The sequence below is a fragment of the Mobula hypostoma genome, chromosome 7, assembly GCF_963921235.1.
Source record: "Mobula hypostoma chromosome 7, sMobHyp1.1, whole genome shotgun sequence".
NCBI lineage: Eukaryota > Metazoa > Chordata > Chondrichthyes > Myliobatiformes > Myliobatidae > Mobula > Mobula hypostoma.
Window position 1 is genome coordinate 83,329,561 of NC_086103.1, and position 16,420 is coordinate 83,345,980.

General features: G+C 37.5%; 2 protein-coding genes across 5 annotated transcripts in view; one reads left to right on the forward strand and one right to left on the reverse strand.

Moving 5' to 3' along the window:
* The window catches only part of LOC134349413 (dedicator of cytokinesis protein 2-like), a 732,270-nt gene that overhangs the window by 335,574 nt on the left and 380,276 nt on the right, over positions 1-16,420 (reverse strand). The window lies entirely within an intron of this gene.
* Positions 1-16,420, forward strand: part of LOC134349414 (protein INSYN2B-like) — an 85,655-nt gene that overhangs the window by 67,070 nt on the left and 2,165 nt on the right. The window contains exon 4 of one of the 4 annotated variants that reach the window (XR_010018664.1): positions 12,358-12,728. The exons of 1 other annotated variant lie outside the window; for it this stretch is intronic. Coding sequence is in view for 2 of the 3 variants with exons in the window: in XM_063053682.1 (XP_062909752.1) it covers positions 12,358-12,544 (187 nt within the window). In the remaining variant the exon portion in view is untranslated. Of the gene's footprint in view, positions 1-12,357; positions 13,906-16,420 lie in introns of those variants that run through there. 2 more of the 4 variants (XM_063053682.1, XM_063053686.1) reach the window with 2 other exon arrangements.

The following is a 16,420-nucleotide window of genomic DNA, read 5'->3' on the forward strand; positions in this document are numbered from 1 at the left end:
AGGTATTGCTCTTCAAGCTGGAGTTTGGCCATTGAGTGGGAGTGGGTCTGCAAATTAGAGTGAGAAGCAGCCAGAAGATCAGCATTGCTCCTGCAGATTGAGTGTAAGTGCTTTGCAGAAGTGATAAGCCAATCTGCATTTGCTTTCTTCAGTGTTGAGGAGGCCACATTGCACCACTGAATGCAATGCCATAGTTGGAAATGCAAGCGAAGCACTCCTTTGGTGCTGGCACAGAAACTGAGCCAATGTCACATGGGTGACTCATGACGCACGTACCCAGTCAAGTTTCAGAATTTGCGGAATTTACCTAGAAATGATTTCAAACATGTTTGTTCCAGTTTAAAGAAAACACTTTCATTTACTTATTATTTAATCAGAATCCAATATTGTGTAAAATGACAACTTACTGGTACATTGGTTGGTGTTTCACACTGTGCCAACATTAAAAATGTTTATCTTTGGCATGTCGCTTAGTCACAATGAACAGTATTCCCATTCCGGATAACTACTCTGCTACACATTCCCAGGGTAAAAAGTGAATGAATTCTCTCTACACTAACCTATTGAAAAGCTTACAGGGTAGCTTGTATTTTAAAAAAAATAACTAGCTCCAGCTGAGGTTTCTCTCTGACAGATCCACATTACAACACCATCCAATTAAGTCTGAGAATGTAGGACTACAATCTAATAAGCGAAGAAAAAAACTAATTTTTAAAAAATTGAACCACTTGAGGAAGAAATACCACCATATTTCTATGCTCCAAAGCTTTGAAAAAACACAGCGAACTATGAAGCCTAATTACACTAGTCTACAGTTGACACACCAAGTTCCAATGCCAAGCAATTTGATGAAAATCTATTAATCTCCCACAGTCCTTGTTTGTACAAGTTAGCCAAACCACATCCATAGTTCAGTAAAGACTGAACTGTCAGCCTAACATTGGCATGGATTGTCCGCATGGAGAAGTGTGCCTCTCTTCATATGAAGAGGTGTTTCAGCGCAAACTTCCATTGGGAAGGTTTTCCCAGCTTGTTAATGAGGCTGGACCCAGAGCAGGATCTTTTCAAATGAAATATATGGGCTATATCACCAAAGTTTTTTTGAAGGCTGGCAAAACAGAATTCCCAGTTTCCTAACTGTCAAAGTGTTATTAAAATTGATTCTCTGTAAATGTCTTCAAGTTTATCAAAGACTCGAAAACACTCACAATATTAAAAAGTGCTGTTGACAACAAGATTAAATTAAAAATTTTAAAAGAGACAAAAAAAGTAAAACAATAAAAAAATTAGAACATTTAAAAACATTAGGAAATAATTCAAAGCAATGAAGTACATTTTAATTACATTAGTGGCCTGGTACTTATTCTTCTCTCTAGAGCTTAAGTTTGGGGAGATCTACAAATTGAACCATCCAGCAATACTCCAAGATCAAACAGCAGTTGGCCCAGGATTGCTGATTCGTTGTGTACACTTCAGATTTTCCAACTTTGCTCAGGGATCTCAAACCTTTGCCTGCTTATATAAGTAGAATCCAATAATTGCAGAATTAAACTGAAAAATCTGGCTGCACTCTCAAATTTAGATGGGTCTTCAAGTTTACAATCTTCTTACAGAAAGATCAGTGTTGCTGCCAATTCAGCCTTGCCTGATAATCTCAATACCCTTCCCACCACCTTGGCACAGAGCTGGATCTCAATCTGGCACCTTCTTCCATAACATCACACTACAGCCTACACTCAAAGTCATCAGTAGTAACCCTCCTTATCCTCAATGAAGAGACTTAAACTCATCCACAGCTTTTGCTCCTGGACTCAACTTTTATTCTCAGATCATTGATACAGTAATCAATATGGAAAAGGCAAAATTATTTTTAATTGAGATACAGTGTAGTGTAGGTCCTTCCAGCCCTTTGAACCGTGCTGCCCAGCAACCCTGATTTAACCCTAGCCCAATCATGTAACAATTTACAATGACCAATTAACCTACCAACTGCTACATCTTGAGACCATGGGAGAAAACTGGAGCACCTGGAGGAAGCCCATATGGTCACAGGGAGAACGTACAAGCTCCTTACAGACAGCGGCAGGAATTGAAATCCAGATCACTGGTACTGTTGCGCATTGTGCTAACCGCTATGGTACTATGCCTGAGGACTCCGTATGTAGCACTAGAGCATTAATATTTGATGACTGATTTCCTTGATCATTGAAAATATTTTACTAAGTACTCTGAATAAAGATCATCCACGTAATATGTAAAATCTAGCGGATCCGTGAAAATCCCTTTGACATTAAAACAGGTTCTATTTTGTCCTACAACACAACTTTTGCATAGACATATTTGTGCAAACATTTTCATTTCTCCATAAAAACTAAAACTCTTGCTTTTTCGTCATGACCTGTTTTTGCATTTGATGGATAAAGAAATTAATTATTGAGTGAAAGAAAGATGGTTGCAATTCTGCTACGATTCTCATTTAACCTTGCACTTTTTTTTCTTTTGAATTTGTAATAAACATTAATTTTACCCAATTTAACATGCATAAGCAATTCTAAACACAGTCAGAAAACTAGGCTTGAGTATAAAAATTTCAATCACTAAAGAATTCAGAGCTCAAGGAATGCTAATATAAGTAGATTATCATCTATATGCACTGTCTCCAAAATTTGATTGTTGACAAGAAGTTGTATTAAATAGATATTGTTTAGAGGCAATTAACTTATGGTAGGATTGCTGTTAACAGGGTTTTAGAACACTGTTTAATACTGTGTTCACATCAGTACCCAGAATATGTTGTAAAAAAGATGTCACCAAATAGGATCTTCATTGCTTCCTTAAATGCCAATGGCCTAACAGGCAGTATGTAAATAAATTGGAGCCCAGTCGCTGGTGAGACAAGCTGAGTTTTGACAAAGGGTGCCCCAGAACTATCAGTGAAGCAAGGAAATCTTCTTTTTGTGGGATTGGTGGTTTTCCAGCAGTGATGGCATTTATTGCTCATCCTAACAGCCTTGGAGAAAGTGTAGCTGAGCATCTTCTTGCAGCTCTGCAACCATTTTGGCAAATAATCAAAATCTGAGAAGTTAATTCTATTTGCCTCATTCTATTTTCTTCCTCTCACCTAAACTGGTGCCCCTCATGCATTAAAACTGCTGATTTATATTTATCGAGCCACACCACACAGCATTCCCCCAATTTAGCCAGAGCCTAATCACAGGACAATTTGCTATGAACAATTAGCCTACCAACCGGTACATCTTTGGGCTGTGGGAGGAAACCAGAGCCACCTGAGGAAACACACACAGTCACGGGGAGAAGGTACAAACACGTTACAGGCAGCGGAGGGACCCCAGATCAAAGTTACGAATTCCTTCATTCAACTTGAGCTTTGCTGTCTAAAAAAGTTTAGCCTCCAGACCAGCGGGGAAGTAGGTAGTTAGGTAGTCTGGTATTGTATTGTAAAATACTTCTCATCTTGGATTACTGGGATGTGTACTTTGTTATGCTGTCATGCGATCAGTCAGACCCAAAGCTACAGAGAAACAATTAGAACTGGCCTATTCAATTTAGTAGATTGAAAGAGTCATACAGCACAGAATCAAGCCTTTTGAACCACAAACTCCACATGAACATATCTATATTAGCCCTATTGCCTGCAAATTGGTCCATAGCCTTTTATGCTTTAATGATTCAAACTCTTGTCCAAGTGCCAAGCATCTATGTAAAAACAGCTGCTCAAATCTGCTCTAAACCTCCTATCTTTCTCTTTACATCCATGCCTTCATATTTTAGACAATGTCACCATGGGTAAAAGATTCTTACAAACTACATTATTTATTCCCGTTTCCTCATAATTTTGTGCACTTCTATCAGGACACCACTGAGCTCCAGGAAAAATACATCCAGCCTATCCAAACATCCTTAGAACTGAAATCTAGACCATACCTTGACAGCCTCTCCAGTGTATTCCATTAACCTCAGCTGGAAAGTAGTTGTGAGTGTGCTAAGTGAAAAATTTACCAATAGCTAGGATGTATGCATGAATATTGATCAATGAGTCAATAAGCTGTGAAACTTAATCTTCAGTGAGCTGATGACTGAACAAAGGCCTCCTGAGAATACAAATGCACCATATTCACTGGTTCATTGGTTTATCAGTTTGATCAATTTCTTCCCCCCAAACCTCTGATAAGAATGACAGAGGTTCAGGTTTGTGAATCCACCTTATTTCATTGATCTTTTCTCAGTGTCCTGTTACCCTTTATAATAGATTCTCAAGTACAAATGCCCAACTAATAGCCTGTTATTTCCAGCTTCCCCTCTATTATTTTTAAATTACACTTTATGTTTGCTTAATGTCGAGCTTATGTTTAAAGCCTAATTCCTGTAATCATGAGTGTAATAATAATAAACAAATCTGCCCCCAACTAAGCCAAACCAGTCATTCATATTGAGTGTTTTTTTTTTCATTTGAATACAATTCCGTACTGTTTGAAAATTGAAAAAAAAACTCATAATTTACTGGTTGAGATAAGCCTTCAGCAGAGACAGATCTTAATGACTTACTGAAGAACCTGCAGTTCATGAAATCTGCCTGGTGGAGTGGGTTAATTGGCAAGCCTAATTTATAATCCAGGGGCAATCATTCAGTGAACATAATCATGATTTAAAAAGAATAAAGGGAGGGAATAAAGCATGGAGACATAAGAAAAATGGAACCATCCATAATTCAATCTCCAACCTCGCTGAACATCAGTTCTGCTGCTCTTGGCATGGAAGCTTTTGTCATGTAAATGGAGCTGAGGACAGCACTCCACAGTGTTCCTGATAATGTTCTTCTCAATACAATGAAAAATTCTCCACAGAAGCATAATGAGGTCTATCCAGTAGAGTTTGAGATAAGGCAAAACTCTATTAAATTGAATCGGGTTACTAACTGCCTAAATTAAACAGCAAGTTTGGAGCAGGTGATTGCATCAAATCACAGGATACACTTTTTATGTTGAGTTTGCAAATCAACAGGGAAGACTAACCCTGGATTATAAAAACAGATTGACTGTGTCGTCACTTGAGATATTAGTGAATATCAGGGAAAATCTACTGAGGGGAGAAAACCTCGTTCCAAGCTCTTATTGGATGTTGGCTCAAATCATTTGCACCACTTTATAAACAGGAAAGCTGTGATCCAAAATGCTTTTAATTTCATATTGAATTTTTCATTAAATAAGGAGAAAGCATTGAAGAATTCAAAACACCTCAAGCTGCCCTCACAATAATATGCAGAAATGAACACATCTGGAAAGGAAGCATTTTGACATCATTTGTCTAAAATTGGAGAATTTGATAAAGATGGAGACTCTATATCTAATCTATGACAATGTTATATTAAATGATTTAGATTTAAATGTTGGGATACAGTGTGGTAACAAGCCCTTCTGGCCCAGTGAGACTGCGCCAACCAATTATAGCCATGTGGCCAATTAACCTACTAACCCGTACGTTTTTGGAACGTGGAAGGAAACCCACGCAGTCACGGGGAGAAGTACAAATACCTTACAGAGAGCGATGGAACTAAATCCGGATCACTGGCACTGTAATGGAGTTACACTAACCATTACTCTAGCAAGCCAATTTAAATGAAAGTGAGGATTCTTGAAGCTAAAAGTTAAGTAGCTAATTGGTTTAGTCAATGGAAAAGTATAACTGAAAATATATATAAATTTTTAAATATATAAATTTTAAAACGGAGTATAATATCAAGCAGTTCTCAACTTGTTATTTATTATCTCCTAGTTAATCAGGTGATGAACAATTTGACTTGTCTCTTACCCTATAAAAAAGGAAGGAAATTGCCTTTTAAACTCACAAGAGAGCATAGGCCATCAACTTTTTGCTGTTGATGTTTCTGTAGCAGGCAATTTCTTTTTTACGAGGTCGAGTTGCTAGCTTGGCGCTCAACCCAGCACGGATGGAAAGCATGCCTGGGGAGCCGGCTGGGTTCGAATTCAGGAACCTTTGCTCCGAAGTCCGGCGCTGATGCCACTATGCCACCGGCCAGCCATCTCTTACCGTATTGCGGGGAGTTATTTACGGTGCTCATCTCAATGCCCTCGAAGAACCTCCCCAAATTTTCCGTTCATGGAATTATAGTCAGTGACACTCAACATGAGCAGAGGCTTCACACTACCAGGTCACCAGCAATGTGAGCAGAGACTTCACACTACCAGGTCACCAGCAATGTGAGCAGAGGCTTCACACTACCAGGTCACCAGCAATGTGATGAAGACTAAAATAGACCTGACATCAAACTAATAGATAACCTCCAGCTCTATTAGAAAGGCAGCATGCGCAACATGTTTTGAACAATTCTTGAAGACTGTCTATGTTAAAGACCTACAACAAAATGTTGATGATCCAGAATCTAATTGTTCAGAAACTCTTAATGATTTGGCATCTGGCTGACTCATTAGTTTGCTATGTGAGCCAGGGATCCAGAGGACAGGTGGGTAATCAGCCAGACCCAATGAACTAGAATAGACCTAGGACCAGGCTCCATACTATGGGCTAGGTGCTCATCAGGAACATGAAATAAATTGACAACTGGAGCTGGGTCAGGAGTAATTTATATTACTTACTGATTCTGCTGGAAAATTTATTGGGCTACTGTGTAACCTGTAATGCAGTAAAACAAAATAATTTTGGGTATTAAAAAGAGTAGCATCTAATAATCTAGAAAATATTTTTAAAGATTCAGAATTAAAGATTAGTTTTATGTCATGTATATTTCGAAACATCGAAACATACAATGAAATGTAGGTTTGCATCAAATCAAATCTGCCAAGTCCCAAGGGTGCTAGATTATGTGTTTGACTCCAGGGTCCAAAGCTGATAAATGTAACATAAGCGTATCTTAGAAAATTCAGCTGATTGTCAAGAAGACAGATTATAAAAATATTGCAAATGGTTCTGCATTTTCAGGGTGAGGTATTTGGAGTTTTCTCAAAGGTCCCTGAAAATATCAAAGTAGCAAGATAGTTAAAAAGGATACATTCATAGGACAGCTATTTTGCTGAACCCTGAGATAAAGAGAGTGGTTGCATTGCTTTCCTAGGATGCTTTAGATTCTAATTTCACAAAATTACACTGTACTACAGTTATGCAAAGGTTTATCAAAATGTTTAGGTTTGCTCAAAAGTGACAGTGCCTCCAATTCTACAAGGGCCTAGACGCAGTAAACAAAAATAGGGCATTCATGAATATTTGACAATTGTTCTTATGAACTAACTGAAATGCAGAAATAGAGATGGTGAAAAAAACATGATTGCCAGTCACTCTTTCCAACACAAGCACCCTTGGTTCCTCAGTCTAGGTGTCTGACAGAAATCTAAGGCTCCGATTCTTCCACCACAAAATGTCCCTGAACTCAACCTCTGATGTCTAAATGTTGTAAAACCATTATGTCAGCTACAATGGCTTTCTCATGTGGAAGGAGTTGAACTCAGTGAAGAGTCCAGTGTCATATTCCAAAAGAAACATCAGAGGCTATTATCGTTGGTTGTATAGGATCTACCTTCTTAGATCTGTCAAAGAAATCTAAATGAACAAGTGAAATGAGGTCTCCACTGAGCTCATTTCTGAACAGCAATGTTGATCCTTCAGGTGAAATGTCACCACATGTCATGAAATCTGACATGGAGCCAAGGATTACTAATTAGCATGTGTGAAGAAAGCCCATGAATGGCAATAATTTGATATTCTCCAACTTGTCTTAGCATTGCCTCATGAAAATGATTTAAAGTCTTGGAATATTTGAGGAGAATAAAGTTCTGAACAAGCTAATCCAAGAATTCTTGAAAAGGATTGCATTAAAAGTAAAAAAAAGATAATTTTAACTAGAATTCACAAGATAACAACCTGGCGTGATGTAGCATTAAAAAGCTCATGTACTACAGCTCGTTCAGAGATTGTTGTAAAGACTAAACCTAAGGCATAAACCACTGTGATTACTGATCTGAACTTGGTCAAGGTAGCTAGGTTGTTAAAGTTGATCCAGTACACTGTTTCTTCTACTTAGCAACTGTATCCAGCTGGAGATCAATCAGGACAAAAACTAGAAATTTACATGTCATATATACATGAAATTGTTTTATTCCCACAAATTTAGTAGATAGTGAAGAAACACAAACCAAAATTAATTTGCCACTCTGTTGTTGATGTCTACATTTTTTTTTAAAAAAGAACTAGTTGAATATTTGTTTGAAAGCAAAACTAAAGCTAGTATGATGCATGCAATAGGCTCGAGGTTGGCGGGGCTGGGGAGCTGTTCTACTCCTGCTGCTGTTTCTGAAACTTAAGTAGAATATTAACTTTTAGTGTTCATGGTAGAAGAAACAATGACGGAGATTAAGAACACAGAAATAGGGCAGGCCATTCAGCCCATCACACCAGTTATGCTATTGAATATGATCAATTCAAGATTCAAGATTCAAAAAACTTTATTGTCATTCTAACCATACATCAGCTCTGCAGGGCAGAATGAGACAAGTGCAATCCCACTTAGTCTTCATTCATTGAGATCCATGATATCTCAGCTTGACAAAACCTATCCATGCCGCTTTTCACATTTTGGTTAACTTCACCACTGCAGTTCAATTAACGCAGTTTAACTTTAATATTTCCATCAACCTTCCAATTTCTACTCACCTTCCTGATCTCTGCCCTGACAACATAGCTCTACCTATCCACCCAAGTCTTTTAGTCATCCAGAAAATTCTGATCAGATAAACTTTAATTTACCGAACACAGGAAAACTGCAAGGCTTGTTGTCACAACTTATACTAATATTTTAATCCTTTTGACATAGTGTCACTCTGATACCATCTCTATAATCAATATGTGCATTGCACAGAGCCGAGTGTAAAACTGGTCCACATGATATGCTGAGTCGAAGAGCCTGTTTCCATGCTAAGACTTTAACTTCAGGGTTGGTTAAAGCAGAACTTTGTATAATAAACTAAAATTTTATTTAATTTTCAACCCTATACATTCCAAATCCTTTGGATATAAATACTAATATTCTATTCACCCTTTTTTTAAACTTTTAGTACCTGTTAACTAACAATTATTCTTGTGCCTAATCCCTAAATCAGCTCCGTTATTAATCTTTATATCTACATACCCATTTTTTTTGCACTCTAATGTTAGGCCACATTTTATAAGGGTTTATTCTATTAATATTGGCTTGCTATTTATGGGGGAAAGGACATTTCTGAATGTATTGTTTTTGAACCATTAATAATGGGGATTCAATCAATCTAGAACCACTATTTACATTGGGATGTACATATAAATCAAAATTCACTTGAATTTTGTACCCTGTTAGAGATCTTATTAAATTAATGCATTTTTAAAATTCTTTTGAGGGTCTTATAGAACAGAAGAATGATAATTTGAACTTAATGATAACCTTCATGCATGTGCTAACAATTGAAAAGAATGAAAGAATTAATCCTAATTTCACTCTTTGCCCAGAAAATTATGTATTGTTATTTATTTTTTACATACAGTTTGAATTCTCTTTATCTGAGTGCCTACAAAGGTCTGCATCATAATGTCTTACTTTAAATATGGTTGCCATGGTTAATTCTCAAAACGCAAAAACCTTCAGTATATTTTAAGCCCAAAACAATAAATACCTGTTAGAAAATTTTATGTACATTTTGTTATATACAAAAGAAAGCCAAAGGCTGACTATCAGCTTGAAATATACAAATAGCCTCAACAGTCCAATAATTGTCTTGATTTGTATACTGTGAGCACATTTATCTCATGGAAAATTCAAACATTAGTCTCCCAAAGAAATGGCCAAGTTAAGATCCATGCTTGATATTTAACCAAGTCTAATGTTGAAAAATAATATGTAAAATCATTTTAAGTTAAGCTCTCTACAATCAACACAATGATGTGTGAATAACTTAGCTGACAAGTTTTGAACATTTATTTTTCAATAAGTACCATCTAATGAAATCACTGACTGAAATTAATCAATATCACAGAGCCATGGCTTTACTACTTTTGGTTAATATGAGTAAATGTCAGAAATACTCTCTCTGTAATCTTCTGGAGCTGTAATATTCTAAAGGCCCAGAAACATTTCATTCATTTCAATGAAGTAATGTGGAAGCACAATCGAGCAACAATAATAATGAAAATTATTTTGCAGTTAAATTCACTCTGTGCACTATTTAAATGCATTGATTAATGTGTTTGTTGTGTATTATGTGGGCAATTATATGTAAATAGTTGTTAATTTCTTTATTAAAACTGAACGATTCTGCTTGAGTGGAACTGCAGGGGCCTTTATAGAAATATGGAAACCACTGAATAACAATAATAAGCAGAAGAACCTTAATTCATTTGTTATTAAGATACACTTTGTGAGCTCATTGCTGGTGTGTTAATAAGGAGCTTGAACCACAAGATTACTAAAATATTCAGTATAATATGATGAGCAGATGAAGTGAAACTCAAGCACCACAACCAGGAGAGGTACTTTCTAATATCACAAATTGAAAGTTTATGATAAAGCTAAATTAGCTAATATTATTCTGAGATACATAATAGGATGGGAAAAGCAAACACTGGAAGATTGCTTCCAGAAACACAAACACAGCTGTTCAACGCTCATGATTACTGAATAAGCCCAGTGTAAAACACTTCAGGAATTGTTACTTCTCTAAACATCTGTAATGACATTCCATGATCATCAATGATTTGAGGTATTGCAGTAAACTTAGAAAGAATTCCATTCAATAAGAAAATGAGGTACTCTATCAGTACAATGGTGAATAGTTATAATTTGGAAGGTAACTCCTGAAAAGATGTTGGAGGTAGATTCAATTATGCCCTAAAAATGAAGTGGCGAAGGACAAATCTGAAGGATTATGATGGAAAACAGGGAATGGGAAAATGCCTAACTCTTCATCACAACAGCACAGGTACACAGAGTTGAACAGCTTTTTTTCTACACAGCATGATCTGATGGTTCTGAAATGGGAATCTGGATAGATGACATGAATTGAGACAAGGCTCTTCCTCACCTATACATACTTGGTATATTGTGTTCGGGGTTTCTGTTCAAGCAGACACCACCTTGTGAGTAATAATTGAGATCTAGCTTTGTGCTTTGTTCACTTACACTTTTGTGCATGTTGCTGAATCATAAACTTTCAAGTTGTTATTTTAATAAAGCAACCTTATCTTACTGCAGACATTTACATAACACTGCGTCATTTATATTTAAAAAAATTAAACTGACTAATCTTAAACTGATTTCTCATCTCATTCCCTAAGGTCTGGATGGGTCAACCAGAAAGCTTCAGATATTTTGTGCTAACCTGGCCTGCCTTTTGGATGACTAATGTTTAACTAATCCCTGTGGGAATAACCCTAGTAACAGGCAAAGCCAGATAAATTATTAGACTGGTGAAGCTATTTCTGGTAATGTATAGTTGATCCCCTAGATTAATATTTAGCTTTCAAGAATTATCAAAGGAATATATTGCACTTGGCTTCTAATAAATTGAAGGCCTCTGCATTTTCATAAGTAACCATGGCAACAATATTTAAATAGCATGTGGGAAAGCCACCTTGATAACTTCTTTTCACATGGTTGAGTTCTTGGTACCAATGGACAGGAAATTCTTTAAAAATAATCCCAAACTTCGAGTATTATATTACAGGGATTGTGAAAGTAAACTCTTTGCTTTATTAATCATGAGAAATGGGTGCTATCTAAGAAATTCCCCAGTCCATGTATCTTATAAGGATGAAGGAGGGTGAATTTTGGAGATCCTGAAGAACCGGGCTAAGGGAATGCAGGGAGAGGCTTCCAAAAGTCCTTCTTACAAAAACAATATAATACACTGTTGGTAATATAATTAATATAATGCAAGCAAATAATTTTGTCCTCACAAAGATGTGACTGTTAAGTATTTTCAAGTGATCATGAGCTCTGTACAGTCTAAATTGTAGACAACCTTGTGACAAAAGGCAACAATGCTTCCTTTTTCAAATGGCTTTCCTTCACATTGTCCTGCGTGAAATTATCAGTTTGTTGAGACTTGCTTGTCTTTTGCTACTGAAAGCTGCTCATCACTGAAAAGACCAAGGAAACTTTCATCTGATTGGTCAGAAAGGATTTGGGCTCAGGTTCCGATGTCTATCTCATGTTCCAATGAATGGAAAAGTAAACACAAGATGAAAGGGATTGTAGTATACTGGGCAACTAACTCTAAGGTATTGTTACACTTTTAATTGGCAGCAGTTCTATTTGATCTATCTATATTTTTTCCCTAGTGTAGAATACGACTTTAGACAGCAGGAAGGCAGATTCCATCATGTTCTCCGAGCCCTGGAAAGCGAGGATGAAAGTTCACAGCAGCAGCACCTATCCAGAGGGAATACTGACAACCAGACTAGGCAGAAACAGGAGATGAAGAATAAACCACGCAAGCCTAAGAAAACCTGTTTTTGGTGTCTGTGAGCAATTGCTGTCAAATTACCTGCCTGAAAAATAGTGGGTTTTTTTTGTCCCGTGTGACTTTTGAAAATCAAGGGCTGTTGAGGGACATCTGCATTTCAGGGGAGCTGCAGCCAGTTGTATTAGACCAGGAAAGCAATGCAGTTACCCCAGCTATCTGCAAAAGGACAAACCACAAGGTGTTGAGGTAAGAAAAGTTACACTGAGACCTCTTCTACTACCGTAGCATTGTGGAACTGCAAAGTGAAATAACACCGTAACAGTGTAGGTGACCCATATCATCTGCCGAATTAAGGTCACTTGGTACAAGTTGATGGATCATTTTAGAGCTACATTTGGTTAATGCAGCACTGTGTCTGATAATGAGTTTATATCTGATTAATGAACAGAAGAGAACACAGCAATAATGGATGCAATGGAGCACTTAAGCTTCCAAGTTAGCTAGCAAAATCAATTCACTCCAATAATAATGATTGCAGTCTCATTCATTATTGACAAAGGAGGAAACATGCGCATTCTCGTGTTTTTAATGGCCATTATCTTTCTGCTTTTTAACGTCAGATTCAGCATTGCAGTTCTATCTCGCTCTTGGTGTTCAAGTGGTGACTCTTTTATACATTAAAAATAAATCTGCTTATGCTGGATGGTGAATTGAAACCTGAAGTGTTGCAAAGTGCAGATCCTTAGAATAATGTTCCATGATGTCCACACAGAACCTTAACCTTCCTTCTACCTGACCTCCAGCATGTTCTGCCTTTATATGGAACATACAGCAGAGAAACAGGTTGGGTCACCTAACAATCTGTGTCCTACATTTACGTTACATGCAGACTTGCTCTCATCTCAGCCTGCATCTCACCCTATCCTTTCTCTGACACATTGTTCCCTTTCAGTATCTTCTTTGCTATTCACCTCAAGTCCTGCATGTGGTGGCAAATATTTGTTTGTAAGATAGCTGCATAATTTGATATGCCATAAATGTTCACAAAAACATGTTGAATCCAGGAATGTGGTAGGGTAGGCGATTACTTCTTAGCCTAAGAATAATCTGTAGTGTTAACAGTATAGGAACATATTATTATGTCTAACAATGACCCAAATAAACAGGTTAATGGCTGCATCAGCAATGACAAAAAGAGATGTCATATGAGCACATTAAATGTTGTTGGTCCTAACATCCTTGGCATTTACAGGTTAAGAGATGGCCTCTCATCAATCAGACAGTTGGGCTGGTTTGTAAAACTATATAGAATGCAGTAAAGAGAAGACCCAGAGGTGCTTAAAAATGAAAGAGAGAGAAAGACTCAAGTGAAAGGAAGAGCAGGTAAAGATGGTGGGTTGCAGACACCAGGCCCTTCACAAAATCTAACTTTCAAGCATGGTTGATATTGCTTCAGATAGTGTGGGTAAGCTGTGAGCACTGTGGAGACACTGGTTACCACAGAAACAGAGATTCCTACAAACATAACAATGTTTGCTGCATAAACAACCTATTTTAGAAATGTTTAGCAGAATTTCATCTTTTAATACAGATTTAGATAGCAATTGAAATCATAATGTCATACTTTCTTGTACCCAATCCCATTTCTTGCCAGGAAGTAAATTTATATTATCTTCTTCATTCTTCCCATACATTGCCCTTCATTGGGCAGAGGGATGACAAAAGTGCAGAGTAATGCAAATAAGTAGCTAGCATTCTAATTTTCAAACATGTGGCCATTGACTGAAGAGAAGATGAATTTTCATAAAACACTGATTGGACTACAAGTGTCCCAATTCTGCACTCAGACCCATATTCCAAAAGGACTGCAAACCAGAATGGAGTCCCAAAATACAGAACCAGGCCTTTCAGCAAGTCTGCTCTAACCATCAGTAATTAAATTTTACCATTTCTACTTTAATCCTTTTTTTTTATTCTTCTCTCATTCCATCAACTCCTCACAGGTTCTACGACTCATCCACATGCTAAAGGCGATTTACTATGGCCAATTAGCCTACCAACCTGCACATCTTTGGGATGTGAGAGGAGATCCGCATAGTCACATGCAAACTCCACACAGAGAGTACCTGAGGTCAGGATTGAACCTGGCGATGTGAGGCAGTGACTCTACTGTGCTTCCCAAAATCTTTCCAGTGCTGTGGTATCAAATGCCAAAACTTTAAAGAATATTTCTCACTTTCAACTTTGGAGTGCTGAATTTACTTTCTGGAGCAGTTCCCCTATTTTTACTTAAAATTCATTTTCAGGATGGAGATGGCACTGGTAAGGCTAGCTCTTTTTTGCCCTTATAGATACTAAACCATGGAAATACTAACAACAACCATGATTGAGAGGATATCATCACGGAGGAAAATCAAAATCATGTTCTACCTGAAGAGAACAAAACTTCTGAAAGTTTGGAAAAGATTGAAGAAGACAAGTGATCAATTATTTCCATTGTTGACAAAAGCTGTAACAAGAGATGAGAACACAGGACTGGCACCAGAATAGAGATTTCAAGAAAAGATTTTATGGATTAGATTACAAAAACATTTAGTGTATTTTCATCAGTAGGAACTGAAATTCATCCAATGGTAGCAATAAAGGAGCCGTTAGTAACACATTTCAGGAAAGCAACCTCTTGTGGGAAGGTCAGTATGTACCATCCTTCTGTAATCAAAGTAATTGTGACTTTGGTGATTCCTAAGACACCTCATAAGCCGGTTAAAAATCAACCACATTAGTATGGACCTGGAACTCAGACCAGAAAAGGTAAGTATGGCAGATTTTCAAAGAGGTTACCACACCAGTTAAACCTATATGACAAGTTAACCAATCCATTGTTATGGTTTTATTTTTCGAACTGTTACATGCAATTCACTTTCTGACACAGCCAGTCTGTAAGTTGAACCCATCTAAATTACTAATGAGGCAAGATTGTGCCAGCAAGCTGAAGAGAATAACATGCTTTCTGCAGTTTGCATCTGACTTGTGTGCTGTTGGATATTGCAATGGGGCGGTTAGATTCAAGCTCTCCTCCCATTCCCATAAACTCAAAACAGCAGAAAATCTCGGCAACCCTGATATTATTTTCTTTCTGTGACCATCTGTAGGTTAAATTTCAAGCCTGGAATCACATAATAAATACTGGATTCACTTAAGTGTCAGAGAATAATTAACCATCTTATCTGAATCGGTATCAGAATCAGGTTTATTATCACTGATGCATGTCATGAAATTCATTGTTTTGTGGCAGCAGTGCAAGACAAAAAATTACTATAAGTTACAAAAATAGTGTAAATGATGAGCTAATGTTCATGGACTTCTAGAAGTCTGATGGCGGAGAGGAAGAAGCTGTTCCTAAAACATTGAGTGTGGGTCATCAAGGTCCTGCTGTTCTTCCTCAATGGTAGTAAAGCGAAGAGGGCACATCCTGAATGGTGAGGGTCTTTAGTGCTGGGTGCTGCCTTCCTGAGGCACCGCTTCTGGAAGATGTCATCAATGATAGAGAAGGTTATACCCATGGTGGAGCTGCAGCCTCCTGCAATCCTGTGCATTAGAAGCTCCATTCCAGGCTGTAATGCAACAAGTCAGAATGCTCTTTATTGTACATCTGCAGAAATTTGCAAGGGTCTTTGGTGATATACCACATCTCCTCAAACTCCAAATGAAGTAGAACTGGTGGTGTGCCCTCGTCATGATTGCATCACTGTGTTGGGCCCAAGACTGATGTTCTGAGATGCCGATCCAGGAACCTGAAGCTACTCATGTTGCCAACACTGAACCCTCAAAGACTGGTGTATGTTCTCATGACTTTTCCGTGCTGAAGTCCACAATCAATTCCTTGGTCTTACTCCTTGAAAGGGTTATGCAGTGAGCCCCATTCCCTACTCTTTCCC